General features: G+C 42.6%; 1 protein-coding gene across 1 annotated transcript in view; it reads left to right on the top strand.

The window, feature by feature from the left end:
• Positions 1 to 19631, top strand: part of LOC134958766 (calcium-activated chloride channel regulator 1-like) — a 118027-nt gene that overhangs the window by 9140 nt on the left and 89256 nt on the right. Inside the window, exon 3 of the mRNA XM_063941502.1 lies at positions 13337 to 13452. Within this exon, the coding sequence (XP_063797572.1) occupies positions 13337 to 13452 (116 nt within the window). The remainder of the gene's footprint in view (positions 1 to 13336; positions 13453 to 19631) is intronic.

Below are 19631 nucleotides of genomic sequence, written 5' to 3'. Positions count from 1 at the left end.
CCATATGGGAGAATCCGAGTATGGCTCGGACCTGTGTAAAAAGGGTGAAGTTCGGGGGGGTTCGGTTTCCGAGAAACCGAACCCGCTCATCAATAATAATGACATAGGGTGGGATTTACTGAGGTCCGAGTTCAGCGGACGTGTGGGATGCTGTCAGAATTTGGATGTTTTTTTTAAAGGGGCAATCATGTACAAGACATGGTTTAGCCTAGTACGTGATTGCCCACGTGATTGCCCCTTTAATAAAATGTTAGAGTTCGGCCGGCATCCCAGTTGATAATTTTTGCATGGCCCCCGAAGGATTTTAGAAATATCTAAATGGCCCTTGGTATAAAAAAGGTTCCCCACCCCTGGTTTAAAGGCAGTCTGTACTAAGGGTAAAACTTGGTCAAAACAGTTTGCAGCGTTCTCCATATATGTATGAAAACTAGAGATGATTGGCTCGGATTTTGTAAAATTCAAGCCACCTTGAACTTCTGGGATCCGAGTTTTTCTGAGCCCTGGCTTGGGTTTTCCCGCTAGGCTCAGATTCCAAATTGAAGCAAAACATCATCCTCACTGCGTCAGATTCTTGCATGTTTTGGATTCGACTCTGCACTATTTCATTCCAGTCCAGGCATGCTGCTCTATGCTGCACTCTACTCTGCTTTAAGTGGCTGCTTGTTGTCCAACTCAGAGTGGCTGTGTTGTGTCCATCTCAGAGTGGCTGTGTAGCAGAGGCGTCACCAAAATGACACCGGGTGCGGTACTTCAGAGTCCTTGCCATAGGTGTGTGTCATAAAAAAGAAGCATGGCTTCCCGGGAGAGGGTGTGTCTTCATGTCCTGACCCCTGTTTTCGTCAATCCAGGGGTTTGGGAGATGTGGGCTGCCCCCGGAGACTGCTATGGCTGCATTGCCAGCTACTACACTGTAACAGGAGCCAGGTGCTGAATGTAACGCTATAGTACAGCACCTGGCTCCTTTCAGTTCGCAGGAGCCATCATTTGCTGTCATTCCCCTTGAGACGCCACTGCTGTGCGGTGTCCATGTCAGTGGCTGTGCAGTGTCCATCTTAGTGGTAATACACTGACTCCACAGGGCCCACCCATTGTGTTCATGTGGCACCCTGGAAAATGGTGTGTGTACATTAAAAGTTTGCTTACAGTGTCCACAGCAGTGAAGGTGAAGCGCAGGTACAGCAGGACAGACCCTGGTCCGATCAGGTGGTCCTGATACTAATTGTGGATTACACATGGCAGTCTGCGAGGAAAGGAGCCTTGTGGGAAGAAGTAGGAGGGGGCTGATGGAAGTGATTGGAGGTGCTGGACACGCTGATTGAGGAGCAGAGCTAGAGCTGAGTAACAGATGCCAACCACATGGTCAGCTGGGTGGTGAAACAATCGCTGCAAAGCAGAAGCATCAGTGTGCTACTGGGAAGCTGAGTAAGTGTGAGTCGTCGCAGTGGGAGACCAGGCATCGCCAGGCCTAGTGAAAGGTGTGGATGCTGTGGCCATCATGTGCAGTGAGGAACTGCTGAAACAGGTCCAGATAGTTAACACATCTACTACAGAGTTCTGAGTGAGTACATTGAGACTGGTATTGACATGAATCACGCAAACCAAGCACCCAGCCCAAGTATCCAATTTGTTACATTCTGTGCAGTGTAACGGGTACAAACAGAATAGTGCAATATTTTATAAGTCAGTCCCTGTTGGAGAATAGCAAAGACAACCACCTCATGCTTAAACACTGTTGGGAAACAAAGGACTGAGTTATTCATGCAAGTGAAAGTGAGTTACTTTATCTGGAAAAGACTGAGGAGCAGATTTATTAAGCCTGGTGTAGTGATAAAGTGGAAGGTGATAACGCACCAGCCAGTCAGCTCCTGTCATTTTTTAAACTCAGCCTATAACATGTAAGTGAGGAGCTGATTGGCTGGTGCTTTATCACCTTCCAGTTTATCACTTCACCAGTTTTAATAAATCTGCCCCAGAGTTATTTATGCAAGTGAAAATTAGTTTCTTTATCTGGAGACAGAGGGTGGAATTCAAATGTTTGAAAAGTTGGTTAGGTGTCTGTTTTTTCCTGTCTATTGGATAGGAAAAAACAGACTCCCAACTGACTTTTCAAACATTTGAATCTCCCCCAGAGAGTTTATTTGCCCAAGAAACCCTTATTACAAATAAGCTATATTTGTTAAGAGACACTACAATCCATTCGCTAGCTACATCCTCTTTGGAATAAGACTGAGATACAGTGACATTCTTAAAACCCCGGATTACTAGTGTACATGTGTGATATTCCCCATCATTGCAATGCTGTTGCAGCACAGGATTTATAAAGAGCTCCAATGTTATTTGCCGGTTAAGACTATTATAACTTGCTTAGGGAAAGCTAGAAATTTAGCAGCCGTTATTGAAAAAGTGTATGTTACATTACTCTTCTCGTTACCACATTATACCTTGTGATTATAATATACCAATATGTGATTCAATTGATTGTCTTTTGCATTTTTTAATGATTCAATGTGATGTGTATTCAATTGTTCTCTCTTTATCTTTTTTTCATGCCCTATTCTGTTTGTGATTATTTAATACTTTGTGCCAATCATCATCCTCAATCCAGAGATCGTGCTAACCTACTCCTGTTTCATATCAATCTATCCTACCTCTCTGAGCAAGGAACTACAGAACAAGGTATGGGGAGAAACATTTCAGGGGTAAGGTATGTCACATAACCACCCAACACCTGTGTTACCTGTCTCAACCACTTAAATATACCCACCAACCCCCAAGGTGTTACATTCACATAAACAGTGAGTTAAAAAACATTAAATAAAGTTTACAAAAAAGTTTTTTTTTTTTTAATTGTATAATTTGTTTTCTACTGTTATGAGCACTGCACCCCGGTACGCTTCACCCCCCAGTACGTTCTGTACCCCAGTGCATGTGTGGAAAAGTGGTCTGACTCCACACAGTTTGAGCCAAGCTGCCAGTCAAAAAAAAAAAAAAAAAATATATATATATATATATATATATATATATTGTTGTACAAATAGTTTGTACTGTTTTGCACACTGTGCATAGAATGCTCTGTATCCAAGTGCACATACATAACAGTGATCTGACTCCGCACAGTGTGAGCCGAGCTGCCACTTAATATATATATATATATATATATATAGAGAGAGAGAGAGAGAGTTTTATAATTTGTTTGTACTGTTCTGTGCACTGCACCCCAGTACACTGCACCTAAGTACATTCTGGACCCCAGTCACGTGAAGAAGAGTGGTCTGATTGCTTAAAATTAGTTACACCTCTACTGTAACTCCATCTGATATGGTCACCTTCCAAAGAATGGTGGAGGATTATTTTCATGACACTACAAATAGAGTCCCTTTAACTACTGGAAGGAAAAAAAAGGCAATTTAGAGGCCCTTTTGCAAACTGACTTTGCATTACTGAATCTGTTTACCCTCCAGTGTGTACTCAGAAGGAGTTTTCTGCACAGCTGGGAACCTTATCAGCGATCGGTGTAGGAGGCTACTTCCTCAAAATGTGGAAAAGACGTTGTTCATAAAAATGAATTACAAATTCCATGGGGAAGACCTTTACCGGCAATTACATCGAAGTACAGAGACTTCTGTAATGGTGGATTCCTCTGGGGATGAGTTTTTATTGTGTGAGGATGATGTACACACTGATGAGGATGAGGATGGTAGTGACGATGACATCTTACATCTGCAGAGCTGTTAGCATAGTTGCCTTAAGACCATTGTTAGCATTTTTTTATGGGAGCCCAAACAAACCAGGCACTTTAGGAACAAAAGTAGCAGTTCCTGTCGATGAAGTACTTGGTTTGTTAAACTGTGCATGTCCTTTGTAATAGCCAACATAATAGTGGGTGGGAAGGCCCAAGGACAATTCCATCTTGCACCACTTTTCATTTCTGCCACTGCTGTGTAACAATGTTTCTTAGATGTACTTTAAACGTGCGTGTTTGTGCTGCTGCTCTATCGCTTAATAACCAGCCAGCTTGCTGCAGCCTGTGGCCTAAAGTGGATGAAAGCAATATCATGAGCTGTGAGGTTGTCAAAATTGACTGAAAATGATAAGAAATTAATGTTTTTGAGGTTAATAATAGTCTTGGAACAAAAAAAAGCCTAAATTATGTGATTTTAGCTTTTTTTTGACAATTTTTGGAATAAATCCAAAACCAGTTATGGCCAAAATACAAAACCAAATTTGTACATTTTCCTGATGGTCAACCTACTGTGACCAATTTACAAGCCTCTTTTACCAATAATGATACAGCCCACTCTAAGGGGTTCTTTATCTATAGTAGACAATTTTCCCTTAAAGCTGATCACATTTACCAATATTCAGCTATCGGTATAGGCAGGGGGCGGACTGAAGTGACCCTGCATATATTCTGTCCAATTTACTAGTAATCATATAATACCCTATGCTGAGGAAATACAAAAGCCATAGTCCCACTGCTAGTGAAGCACAGAGGCATTATGCAGCTTACTAGCTGGCACATACTGTACATATAATAATAGTGTAATCACTAGCATTGATGTTAGATATTGCGCAGTTTATAAATTAATTGAAATCCAGTATACTATTGACTATTGTCAGAGTTGGAGATAAACAAAATAACTATTAAACATTCCAAGGTCACGGGCTGGCAGTCAGTCAAAATGGATTTTCAAAGTCTGCACCAAGAAAGCAATATACAGTATGGGGATCAGCAACCATAATGTAAATCAGTACAGTACAAGTTACTACTACAGTACATAGCATTAAATATTGCCTGTATAACATACTGTGCCAGTGATTTAAGCTTGCCATAACCAACTAGCAATCCACTCTTAACTGCTGCACCCAGGTAGAGAAGAATGGCTCTTACAAAAGGAGGATACTAATGTGGTTGCCCTGACAACTGTCGCAATGGAATCCATACACCATTCAGCAAGGGGGCAAGCTGACATTTCTTTTAGATATTCAATGTTTATTTTATTTTCCTACAATTTAAATAAGAGCATGGGTACTACTTAATGGGAAATTAATTTGATAGCTGCTGATTTGTGTAACAAAGTTCTGTGGAAAGATAAAGACACAAATGTGTGCACTGTGGTCTCTGCATCTAAAAATGTCATTGCTCAATTGCATATGTCAACAATTTATGAGCAGACTACAAATGATTTAACTTGGTCTTCAACATGTGTTTCCTCATCTGTCAGCGTGGGGTCAAAGACAAATAAGTGTTACTTTTAGTTAAAGGTAACTAACCTTATAATAACAACTTTATTTGGAGTCCAAAGCGATGGCACATGGCTTTTGGTTAATTATACACCACAGCTGCCCATTAAATAATAACTACCATATTATACTATTTATGATTAAACCTGACTGTAAATGTTTATTTTTAGCTCTTATACTACAAATTACATTTTCCTTCCTATCACCTGTGTTAGCCTTGAACTTTGTCTTTACTATGGAACACACTAAGTATCTGCTTTTAGGGTGCACACAAGCTTCCTTATTATCCTGTCTAAATTGTTATTGGCTATAAGATCCTGCAATATAAGGCTGATTTATTACAATTACCAGATGTAAAAGAACACGAACAAAAAATTAAATGAACTTCAAATTAGCAAAATATAACATTTTTAATGCATTTTGTGGCAGAATTTAAAGGGGTGATTTCATTAAAAGGTTACACTTGGCTAGTTTTGTACTTAATGAAATTGTTGCTTTAAATTCCATAGTAAAAACCTGGTCCTGGCTTTGCCATATATGCTGCTTTAGATCTACGGAATTGCACTGGTTCTTGCAACTCGCATGCTAATACAAATGGGCCCTGATGTCAGTTCTCTTTTTTTTTTTAAATGTGTTCTGCTCTTTTTCAATATTTGCAAGTACTTGAGCAAGTATAAAGATTATATGATAAGCAAGATACTGTAAACAGTCATTAGTGCCTTTTGCTCACAATAAAAAAAATCAATAGAGGAATGAAGAAACAATGTGACATAAGCAGCTTGGCAGGAAATTGCTAATCCTCCTGCATTTATTTCTGGAATTGTACATTATATTATGCATCATGTTCTTTGGCTTTTATGGCAATGGTTATTACGTACTTTATTTTATTATAGCCATAATTTAGCCCCTGTGTAACTGAGGCTTTTCTCACCCCTGTGCTGAGACTATTTTGTATATTTTTGTATTTCAAATTCAATATCAGCCATGGTTTTTTTTTCCAGTTGTACTTTGTGGTATAAAGTAATGACACCTTATAACTAGTTATAACTAGTTCCAGAAAAAGGAAGATAGCAGTGGAATAATTGTATAAATTAATTTAAAAAATGCACCTGAAGAGGGTGTGAATCATTAGATCGACAGTGTCTACGTCGACAATGTTTAGGTCAACCACTATAGGTCGACAGTCACTAGGTTGACAGGGTTTGAAGGTCGACAGGGTTTCTAGGTCGCCATGTTCTAGGTCGACAGGTCAAAAGGTCGACATGAGTTTTTCATGTTTTTTTGGTGTCGTTTTCTCCGTACAGTGACCGGGAAGCCCAATTAGTTCACCGTGTCCCCTTGCATGGCTCTCATTGCTCGCCATGCTTCAGGCAACATGCCTCGCTCCGCTACCGCTGTGCTCGGCACAGGTTACTGTTACAATCATGGTCCACGTGGATCGTAAAGTATGAAAAAGTTAAAAAACAGAAAAAAATGTGAAAAACTAATTTTGTCCTTTTGACCTGTCGACCTAGAACATGTTGACCTAGAAACCCTGTCGACCTTGAAAACATGTCGACCTAGTGACTGTCGACCTATAGTGGTCGACCTAAGCATTGTTGACCTTGACACTGTCAATCTTCAGACCTGAAGAATGAATAAAAAAAGCACCTGAAGATCTACCCATTTTATAGCAGATACTGTATATTATTATTATTATTATTATTATTATTATCATCTTTTATTTATATGGCGCCACAAGGGTTCCGGCATAACAAAGTACATCAACAAATAAGCAAAACAAAAAACAATGACTTACGGTACAAGACAATGTAGGACAAATACATGGTATATTAACATTGCAGGACACTGAAATAATCAGAGTGGCAGAAACCGAGGGTTAGCTGCTGCTGTAGGGAGTATGATGTAGAAAATAGTCTAAGAGAGGGAAAAGCACATGAGGGGAGAGGGCCCTGCTCGTGAGAGGGGAGGGGCAGACAGACAGGGGTGACACAGATGGGGAAGAAGTGAGCCATGTAACAGGGGGTTAGGATGAGAGATGACTAGGTTTGATGAAGAAATGGATCTTGAGAGCCCGTTTAAAGTTTTGGCCCAATTTGGGAGCACATATATTTGTGGTTGAACCACAGTAAGTTACATAGATATTGAATGAAATATAATAAATCTTAAGTAGGAATTTGATACCTCTTTTAAAGGGGATGTTGTTATGTGACCGGAGGTCACATTACCAATGGCTACATCCTGCACCCCTCTAAATCCCGACAATCTCTAAATCCGCTGCTGGGATCCCACGGTCGATACGCTGACCGCCGGGAAACCCAGCAGCGGTAATGCGTACCCAACCCTTTTAAAATATATTTAATAAAAGGATATTTTAATTATTTAGTAAGGGTTTGTATGCACTCAACCCTTAACTGATTTCTTTGGTATTCTTTTTGCTTGTTTACAAGTATGTATTAGTGTGAGTGCGCAAGGATGCTTATTAAAGTTATATTTTTACGATGTGCGCGTTCTATGTTTTTTAAATATTTATTTTACAAGGGGACTATAAGTACCAGCCGGCCCTTAATGCCCCAAATGCTGATACTTGTGGTTCTCCAAGTACCAGCATGTGGGGGAGACTTGCTGGGACCAGTAGTCCCTCCTGTAAAAGACTATTTTATTTACAACTCAACTAAACTAATGGACTATCAACTCAGCACCCACAGCCCAGGGCTGCCAGGGATATCCCCGGGCTTCAGCCCTGGCTTTGGATGACTGGAGGCGGGTTAATCCTGGGGAGCCCTACATGTTTTTGCCCCCATCATTTTGAAACCAGCCCCAGTCCAAAAGCCCCCACCAGTATTTTTTGGAACCAGGACCGGCTCGTTATGCTTTGTGGGGGGATGGGATTGACCCCACATATTTTTTTTCTTCATTTTAACTATTTCTTCACTTATACAGCCAGTAGTATGCACGATCTCACTGATCTGTGCATGCTTCTGTTAAACTCGCGCCTTGTAATGAAACTCGCATTACAAAGTGCGATTTTACATACAAAAAAACTTGCATGGACTCTCAGGATGAAATAGCCTCAAACTCGCAGGCTATTACATTTCAGTTGTGGGACAGACTCACACCTTCAAATGTAGAGAAGAAAGTATGAGTTTGTCCTGCAGAATAATTTCGGACTCTATTACATTTACACCTCAGACTGTACACATTCCGAATGTTGATGAATTATCTGTAAACCTGTTCTGAATGCCTAGAAACCTTCTCTACCTATATCAGTGTTATTCAATGGTATTAACTGTGGCATGCAGTCACCATGTCTCAGTTCACCATCTTGACATTCACAATGTCAAAAGCTGAAGATCGACATTGATGATGTCAACATCATTAAATTGTATACATCATTAATATTGACAATTGCAAATTGTCATGTGGACATGTCCATCAGTCTTAAGATTAAGAGTTGCCATTCCGTTTACTGTTAGGGTCAGGGACAGAATGACAAAAAAAAAACAGTATCTCGATATTCTAATAATTTTGCTATAACATCAGTGTCAAACTTCTGAATGTCAACATGGTCATTGCCAACATCATGAACATGTGAACATGTTCAACACTGACACTACTGCCATGTTGATATTCACATTATGGGTGGGATTCAAATGATACAACACGCCCAATGTCCTTTCTAAAATGATCTCCGTTATCACGCATATTGCACCCATAGTGATCAGGTTTAGATGTTTAAAGGGTTGAGTTCCTCCTTACTCCAGGGGTAGCAAGCTGAAATAATGATACCACACCCCTGAGGGCAGAAACAGAACGGGTGTGGAAAGGGGTGAAATGAATTGTACCCCGCCCTATAAATGCCTAACATATATGTTATGAATCAAACAACTGTCACTACTTTTTCTTTTGAGAGAGAGAGAGAGAGAGAGAGAGAGAGAGAGAGTTGCCATTCGATACATTTATTTTATCTTTTTTATATGGCACTAACCAATGCCATTGTTCAGTGAATCTTTTAAAACTACACTATTGAGTCATATTGTGTTGTTACAAGTCATTTATAGAGCCAGAGCCGGCAGATCCCGCTCAGAAAAGGTATGCAAAGCACGGAGGCGCCAGGCTAGAAAGGTGCTCTCCCTAGTCTGCATCCCTGTGCTGTGCATTGTTACTGCCGGCTGCCACTGCACCTATCACTGTATAAGCAGCAGTGCCGGGAGCTTGCTCTTCTAGTCCCCACTCCAGCCACGCAGCTGATGTAATCTCCTCCTGTGTCAGCACAGTGGTGCTAGCAGGAGGAGGTGGGAGGGGGTGTTGAGAGGAATGGACCAGAAAAGGATGGCTCCGGGAGCAGAGAGCTGCAGTTACTGTTGACTGCAGTACTGCCAGAAGCCACTAGATGTCCCCATCTCCATGGAGCCATCTCATCGCCTGCCAGGACTCCACATCAATAGAGAGATAGCTGGGGACCCTACAGACTGAGGAACTAAGTAAGTTTTCTTTTTATGTGTGATTATCTATCTACAGTATCTTTCTTTCTTTCTTTCTTTCTTTCTTTCTTTCTTTCTTTCTTTCTTTCTTTCTTTCTTTCTTTCTTCCTACCTATCTGTATCTGTTTGTCTATATCAATCTATATATATATGTGGGGGTGAATTTCCATTTTATCTCTCTATCTATCTATTTCTCGAGCACTGGCAGGTCACCTATAGTGAAAGATTCTCTGTGGGGACACTTGTCACCTGTGGCACCATCCCCCTAAGCGGATTACCCATCACAGCTTTCTTGCATTACAGAAAGCCCTCTGGCACAGCTATTAGAGCAAGAAGAGGCTACATGCCTCCACCTAGCAGAAAGGGAGCTCCACCACTCACACCAGTGATGCTGCGCACGTCGGAGGCAGAGCAGGTCTGCGTCCAGCAGTAAGGTAAGATAAGTACTGCACTCCCTGCTGCCACTTGCCAGCTTGCCACATTTGTTTTATTGTAGAAGGGATAGAGTGAAGACAATTGGGGATGGCCGGGGGGGACAAAATGGATTTGGTATAATATAGCGATGTTCGGGATCCCAGCAGTCAGGAGACCAATGCCGGAATACCAACGGCGTCGCATTGAGTACCCTTTATGTGAGCTGTAATGTGAACAAGATTCTGCTACTGTGTGGAGTCATTAGAATTGGGACTATTGTGTGGCCATGCCCCACCCATTTTTTTGCAGCGTGTGACTTTGGCGCGCACTGTCCCTTTATTAAGTATTGGGGGGTGGGCACAAATTTATAGTTTGCAGGGAGGCACCGAACACGCTTACACCAGCCCTGACTACAGCTGTTGCAGTATAGGGACTGTGTTATATCAGAGTTTCCCAGGCTGGTTGAATGAAATTGATTAAGGTATGAATTAAAGCGTCTATGTACCAGTGCCATATCTACATTTTTTGTGCCCTGTGCCAGTAAGAGAACTGATGCCCCCTCTTCCCCAACTCAATACATGGACAGTGGACACCGAAAGTGCATGCCACAATATAGGGGTGTGGCTATATGGGGAAAGTGCATGGCAACAGAATAGTATTAATTCACAATACACCACACAGTGGTGTCCATTAGTCATATTCCGTTACACAGTAGAGCTCCTTATACACATCACACAACTTTAGAGCCAATTTTAAACATTGTGCCACAGTTGAGCCCCTTATCCACAATATGCCATGATAGAGCTCCTTACACACATTATGCCAGGTAGAACTCTTTATACACATTACACCACAGTAGAGCCCCTTTTACACACTATTCCAGGTAAAGCCCCTTATAATGTACACATTATGCCAGCTAGAGCCCCTTATATATTATGCCAGATAGAACCGGTTATACACATTATTCCAGATAGAACCCCTTATACACATTATTCAGATAGAACCCATTTACCCATTATGCCAGGTAGAGCTCTTGTACATCATGCCAGGTTGAGCCCCTACACATTATGCCAAGTAGAGTCACTTATACACATTATGCCAGGTAAAGACCTTATACATTATGTCAGGTACAGCTCCTTATACACATGCCAGGTATGCGCCATTCCACCACACAGTAGAGCCCCTCTTACACGTTACACAACTGTAGAGCTGACTTTTAAGGTTGCGCCACATTAGAGCCCCTTATACACATTATGCTATGGTAGATAGAACCCCTTATACACATTACACCACAGTAGAGCCCATATACACACTATGCTTGGTAAAGCCCCTTACACTGTACACATTAATCCAGATAGAGCCCTTATACATTATTCCAGGTAGAGCCCCTTATACACATTATTCCAGGTACATCCCCTTACACACATTACACCACAGTAGAGCTTTTTATACACACTCTGCCAGGTAGAGCCCTTTATACACATTATGCCACATTATTCTGTAGTAAATTCTATACAAAAAATATTAAAACAGAACAATAGGACTTAGTGTACAAGATTTTAATTCACACTGTGTCATATAAATAATTGTTCACATTTTTTAATGTATATTTCACCTTATTAATAAAAGTAAAGTTTTATCAAAAACATTAGTTTTTACCTAGTGTATTTGTAGATACATAGAAATCTATGAGTGCCCTATATCAGAATACTTACCTTCTCTTTGTTGTACTATATGGTTCCACTAAAACTGAAAGAGTATTTATTTATTTAGTGCGCTATGCGTTTTTTTCTTCCCATTAGGAAAATACCCCATGGCCTTGAGGACAGCAGTCCTGTTTGTGGGTCTGTGAAGAAGCAGGAATCTACACTTTGGGGATAGGTGACGTTGATCCTCAGTGGGCTAGAGATGCTCTTATTGTCACTAATGAACCTTATAACAGAAATTCTGTCTCACTGTAACAAATATTAGGTCCTTTGGCCACGGATATTGCTGTTACATAAAAAAAACTAATGCAAAACCCACATGCAACTAAAAGAAATACAATGATTCAAAGGTGGATGCTGCTGGACCAGTTGGCTTTGGTTGCCGGAGTTGACGGCGCAATTATATGCAAATATGCAAAATGCTGGTTTCAGCCTACTGCTGGTGTATTGGTGTGCACCTTGAGACACCCACTGTAACACCGCCGGTGTTTGTTGACATGCCACCATTGTGTGCACCATTGACACTTGCACCTATGACAGGTGTAGCTGCCCAATCTGAATATGGCCACTGTGGCAGTGGCTGTGCATCTGGGAACACAGCTGCTTTCACTGCAAGCCTAGGACACTCCTGTACCATACCCATGAAAAGAACTTCTTTGTGTTCACTTCAGGCCACCTTCCAGTCACCACCCAGTAACGTTCATCACCTTGCTGCTCCATATCTGTCCCTGTCACAAATGCACTGTTGTGGGTAATGCACGCGCCATTTTCAGAATATTTCGTGCATGCGCAGTTGCAAACAATCGTTCACCATTGTCTGCATACAACTCAGAATCAACACAATGTGCTCTCACATGCATTTTATATGTGGTATATCTGCAGTTGATGTGCTGGACGGGATCTGGTTTAGGTTTAGGCTGATAAAAAGGAGGGTTAGGGCTATGGGGCCATTACCTTCCCTCTGTCGTGATTCTCAACATCGGGATGCCAGAGTCAGTATTCTGGCTGCCAACATCCTGACAACCAGCATTTCAATCCCAACCCGTGCTGGACAAGCCGAGTACAGCATTTAATCACCAGTGGGTGAGGGCACTCAGCAAGCTGTATACGTGAATATATAACTGATTACTTTTATTGCTACACAGCAATCCTACAAGTTGTAAACGTGCTGCAATTGTTGCAGTTATTTCCTGCTTTCTGTCTGAATCAGTAAGATGTTGCAGTTCTTTGCTCCATCTGGGGGAAGGAATTGGAAATCTATGCAAAGCAAACAATAATCCTACGGCTGTTAATTTACCATTTCCTCATTGTTACATGCTCTTGTCTGGGAATGAAAGATGTTCTCATACATTTGAATAACACAGTATGTAGCAAAGGTCAAGTCATAAGACATTTATATTGCTTGCAATGAGGTTATTTCACTTTTTGCCCGTGTAAGCTGGACAATGGCTCTCCGCCATGTATTTCTTTTAGTATTTATCTATACAGTGATGTATACAGGTGAAGCGTCTTTAGTAAAGGTTATCAACGGTGGATATGAAGATATTGTGATTGCAATTAATCCAGAAGTGAAGGAGGATATCAGAATTATTGAAAATATACAGGTAGGACTACAATAATAAAAGCTAGATAACTTCTTAACCTCTTCAGGGATTAATTTAAAATGTAAAGATTTTATATATATCTATATATATCTATATATTTACTGAAAAAATAAAAATTTAATGCAAACAAAAAAATTTTTTTATATACAGTATTGATCCATTTAGTGCTAATTATATATTCAAACTTTCTGTAAGTTTAAATATATACTTAGGTTTTAAAAAATAACCATATTTATGTGCCAGGGGTGGTATTCAGTTTGTCGGCTTTTGGGATCCCGGCGCTCAGTATGCCGGCCCGGAATCCCGACACCCGGCATACTGACACCTATTCTTCCTCTCGGGGGTCTACGACCCCCCTGGAGGCAGAATAAATAGTGTGGCGTGTAGCGCGCCACCGTTCCCGCAGCGCGGCGAGCATAGCGAGCCCAAAAGGGGCTCATTTGCGCTAGCCCTGCTGTCAGTATGCCGGCGGTCGGGAACCCGGCGCTGGCAAACCATATTACATCCATGTGCCAGTATATATGTCTTCTCTTATGTGGGGAATCACTGGACTATATTTTGCCTCTTATTATTACCATGGAGGTGCCATTACAGTATGCTGTAATAATTACATAAGTGAATTAATCCTGGAAAAGGATCATGAGGATTATGGTATATTTTTAAAAACATGTATATAGGATATAGGATTTTTATTTTAGATTTTAAAGGTGAACTAACACCTTAAAACTTATTTAAATCGCTGTGTAAAAAAAGGTAATGTTGTATAACTGTCTAAATTTTAGATTTTGCTAACTGAATGCCACCATAATCTCAAAGTGGGTAGTCGCCGCCCCCCGGACCAACCACTGAATGCCTCTGCTTGTCAATGAGGCAGTGGCGTTCGCATTTATAAGATGCACAGTATGGCTCCTGCGTGTACGCACTGGGCACATATTCGTCAGTATGCGATCGTATCGATGATGTAATCCATACTGAATAAGGCCCAATATTTATACAACACAGAAGAAAAAGATTTGTCTTGGTGTGGTACACATAGGAATAAAAATTAACTTTTTTAATTTGTTTAAAAAAGTTTTTAAAAACTCTCTAGATACGCCCCTGCGATGTGCACCTGATCTTCGCCCCTCTTAAGGCAGTATGACATGCAACTGTATATATATAAGAAGGTTGGGCATCACCCTGCTAAAGATAAATTTGCGCCCTCTCATACACAATAAAGGTATAGGCACATGCCACAAAAGGGGTGTAGTCTAACTAGAATGGGGCGTGGTAACACAATAGTACCCCAATTCAAATGATACCACACAGCAACACAATCTTATTCACATTACACTATATGTAATTACCGCATAGAATAGTGCCCCTTATACACATAACGCCCACGGAAGTAGTGTCACACATAATGGACAAAGTTGTAGTGCCCCTTACACTTACAGTATGTCCACAGGAGGGGAGAGGAGAGAGGGGGGAGTGTGGTGCTTACACAGGTGATCTCTGAGAGATTAAAGAGCTGCGGCCTCCAGGGTCATCTTTACAGCAGAGTAGGCCCCCGGGTAAAGCAATGCACAGGGGCCTTTATGGGTGGCGGTTGTGTGGATGTGTGGGAGGGGGAAGGGGTCTGTCACTGTCGGCTGTAATGACTGAGGGAGGGGAGAGGGGAGAACTATCGGCGGCAGCAGTGCTTAAAGTGGTCGTAGAGAGGTGGTGGAACTCAGACTCCCCCTTCCCCTGGCGCCCATGCAATAAAGGTATTGTGCGCGCCGTATACCACGACCCAAAAAGGAAGCGTGGTCGAAAAAGGAAGGGGCATATGCCACACAAGTAGTAATGCCCCCAGTAGTTTAGCCCCTGTAGTTATGCCCCCATTACTAATGCCCCCAGTAGCAATGCCCCTGTAGTTATATCCCCACTAGTAATGCCCCTGTAGTTATACCCCCAGTGGTAATGCCCCTGTAGTTATACCCCTAGTAGTATTGCGCCCCTGTAGTTATGCCCCCACTAGTAATGTGCCACTGTAGTTATGCCCTCAGTAGTAATGTGCCCCTGTAGATTTGCCCCATGTAGTTTGCCCCCAGTAGTTTGCCCCAAGTAGTAATGCCCCCAGTAGCTTGCCCCCTTGTAGTTAGCCCCTGTAGTTTAGCCCCCCTGTAGTTATGCCCCCAGTAGTAGTCACACATTAGAAAAAAAACATACTTACGAATCCCCGCACCCGCTGTGATCTCCTGACGTCCGCTTCACTCCGCTCCCAAGCACTATGAGAGAGACGTCATGACGTCTCTCTTCATAGCGCGCACTGAGCTGGGAGCCGGAAGCAGGAGCACAGTAGTGAGCTCCTGCCGCCAGCTGTGCAGGGAGAGCCGGGCGCCGCTGATAACACAATCACAGCGGGTGCCCGGCATCTCCCTGTGCGGCGCCGGCACACATCGGGTTAGGTGAGCCGGAGGAGGCGGCAGTGACAGTGGGCGGCGTTGACAGTGATACAGATGGGTCCATGTTTATCTTGACCTTTAATAGGATTAACTGAGACTGGGCAATTGGACTTAATCCGCTGCTGTAATGACTTAATCCCCTGCTGTATTGTTCTCTGTATTGTGTTGCAGCTGAGAACAATAGATGAAGGGTTTATGTTAATAAACCATGTTGTGCCTAGGTGCAGCAAACTAGCCAAGATAACCGTGGACCCATCTGTATTTGGTGAATATGTGTTGCAAATGCATAAAACAAAACGCTTTATTAACATTTATTAAAGCAATGCTGCACTATGCTGCTGTTATTATTATTATTATTATTATTATGATGATAAAATGATTACTAACAGTAACAACTCTGCTACTGTGCTGTGGTCTCATCCAGTGGCTGGGGAACTGAATGGCAGACCCACTATAGCAGAGCTATCACTGTGTAATGGGGACTCAGTTAATAATATATCAGCTGTCGGGGTCCCAGCAGTCAGAATACAGATGCCAGAATCCTGTCCGTAAGTATAGCGGATTGGTTAGAGCCCAGTGGGGGTTGGGGGATAGTGGGTAGGATTTAGATGCCACCCTGGGGGGTTAGGGTTAGGCTTGGGTGGAGGGGGTTATGCTGTGGGAAGGTGGAAGCTATGCACAACTGGGGGGGGGGTGATTAGGGTTAGGCACTATGGGGGGAGGTTAGGGTTAGGCTGCGGGAAGGGAGGGTTAGGGGAGACGGGATAGCATACTTACCTCCCCCTGTCGAGATTTTAAACATCAGGATGCCGGCGTCAGTATCGTGACTGCCTATAACCCGTCCGACGATCACACATACTGAACCCATGTAATAAGCAGGAGGTACAGCAGCAGCTAATAGCACTATGTCCTGTCTGCTGTCCAGGAGCATGTCACTGAGCTGCAGTAACAGAGCCTAACACCGCACATACAGGGCGCCACAGCAGGTTGATGGGATATACCGTGCCCAACACTAAGCTATACAGATAAACCCTCAGCTATACTATCCCTTCCCATTGTGCAGCTCTCACTGCATTCACCCAACGGTCATATGGGACTGGATGCGCAGTGCCGGTCACTGCATTTTGCAGTGCATTATTACACACACGTCCTGCAGTAGGTGATAAGTACGATACAAGAACTTGCGCGCAGGTGTCCCACCCAATTGTTAGTCACCTCAGGCATGAGAGAACAAGACTTTATTTAACCCCTGTGCTGCCAATACATAAATGAAGTATGAGCAAACAGCACAGACAGAAGGACAGCAATAGAGGCACCTAGCGAGGTATGCAGCCCCCCAATTCTAAGGTACCCCAGACTTTCAGGTACAGAGCTCTTTTCCTCAGAATCCCGGCTGTGGAGCAATGAGTACACAACAGTTGAGTACAGGGTGGTAGCCAGCAATGCACTCCATGTCCAGCTGTACATATCCATCCTGAGGGTCCCTGCAGATAGGCCAGCCCTGGCAGTGCAGCAGGAGAGGGGGGCAGAGTCAGGGAGCTGGTAATAATAGCACAGCTGTGCCAAGTGGATGTTCGGGGAGAAGGGGGATGAGAGAAGCTGCTGCAGTGTGGAAGGTACTATATGGGTAATGGGCTGGGGGAGGCTGAGTAAGGGACTACACTAGGTGATAGGAGTCCTACGCAGGTCTATATGGGGTGGTATGAGAGTAGTATATGTTAGGATATGGTGCACTCTGTGCCTGTCTCCTTCTACACAGCAGTCTATGGAGTTATCAGAGAAATTATTTATTAAAAGAACTCTGTTTAGGACATGTGGGCACTCGCTGAGGCTGGAGGAGAGAAAATTCTGTATGCAACGAAAGAAAGGGTTCTTCACTGTTAGGGTAAATAAGGATTTGGAATTCCTTGCCTGGGAAGGTGGTAATGGTGAACTCCGTAAATGCATTTAAAAGGGGATTGGATGAATTTCTGACTGAAAAGGATATATAAAGGTTACAACATTTAAAATATTGACGTTGTTAATTCGGGTGTAACTCAACTTAATACAAAATTCAGGTTGAACACGATGGGCATTTTGCCTCTATTCAACCTCAATTACTATGTTACTATGGGAGCATCCCCTAGTGTTAATTCCCTAGTGCCAAGAGTCACAAGGAGGTGAAGCTATGTGATGTAATCCCTGCTCCTCCATCTTAGAGTGAGAGAGAAAGAGAAACTGAGTCCTGGTGTGTGCAAGTATGCAGAGCTGAGACCAGGATCGGATCTCAGCTACAGAGACTTACAGTGTTCCATTGCATGTATCGCGGCTCCGGAGCTGACGCTGAGCCTGGCACCGCATCTTCTCTACAGCGGGAGTCAGACTGCACGGCTGTGCAGTCCTCTGTCCCTCACCACCGGAGACAACTTCTGATAAATACCGCTATCACTGCTGTCACCTTGTATGATATAAGGGTCCCTAATTTCCTATATCAGTATTACATCTGAGTCACCTGTGTTCACTGAATAAACCTGCATTACTGTTTAAGTCATTAAGTGTGTGAACTGACATCACTGCACCAGGCAACTCCAATACACTCTGCCAACAGGTTATGGGCCCAGTCCCGCGCCTCAGACCCGCGTGTGCCTGAAGATTAACCCCCTGAGTGCTTTTAAATAATCACACTGACAAAGTTTAAAGTGACATTTTATACAAGTGCAGAAAGGACATTTAACACAGGACACAGCATGAACTTTGCTAAGTTGAAAGGTTCAGAGAACTATGCTACATGGAAGTTTGCCATGGAGATGTAGCTTAAGCGGGAAAAGTTGTGGAAGGTCACTATAAGCCCAGGAGCAGATCCAACCCAGATGACGTAGACAGAGCCATCGTGATGATAGCTTTAGCTGTGGAGCAGCATGTCTATTCAATAGTCAGTGGGAAAGTGTCAGCTAAGGACACGTGGGCAGCCCTGCAAAATGCATAGCTCAGCAGGTGGCATCTGTGGAGGCACAGGTGGACGTTGAAGAGGTGGCAATGGCTGTGTTACAGAATCTGACACCAGAATTTAATTTTTTTGGTGGTTGCTTTAGAGTCAAATGACACTAAGCTGACAACGAAGTTTGTAAGGGCCAAGTTGCTGCAGTTACAAGAACGTATTCCTGTCAAGACCATAGCTGAGGGTTCTGCCTTGGGCACGAAGGGCAGCAGCAGCAAATTTGTTAGCAGTTGGGCAAAACCATGTGCACTGCAGGAGGGGTGTAGATATAACATATGCAGAGAGATTTATATTTGGGTGGGGTGTGTTCAAACTGAAATCTAAATTGCAGTGTAAAAATAAAGCAGCCAGTATTTACCCTGCACAGAAACAATATAACCCACCCTAATCTAACTCTCTCCGCACGTTATATCTGCCACACCTGCAGTGCACATGGTTTTGCACAAATGATAACAAATTTGCTGCTAGGATCAGGTCTGAATTAACCCCAAAGTCCAAAAAGCACAAATTCAAATGTTTTGTATATCACAAAATAGAACATAAAACTTATATAACTTGATATAAGAAATGCAAGAAATCCCTTATCAAAATGTTTGATGTTTGCAAGCATTGGGACACGACCTGACATCACACATGCAGTGAGTCAGGCAATCCAGTTCACAAATAATCCTGGGAGACAACACTGGATTGGAGTAAAGAGAATACTAAGGTACCTCAAAGGAACAAGTTCACTAAAGCTGAGATTTACAAGATCAACAGATACCAGCTTAAAA

Source organism: Pseudophryne corroboree, chromosome 9 (genome assembly GCF_028390025.1).
Source record: "Pseudophryne corroboree isolate aPseCor3 chromosome 9, aPseCor3.hap2, whole genome shotgun sequence".
NCBI lineage: Eukaryota > Metazoa > Chordata > Amphibia > Anura > Myobatrachidae > Pseudophryne > Pseudophryne corroboree.
Note: the sequence above shows the minus strand (reverse complement) of the source record. Positions and strands in the feature narration are given on the sequence as shown.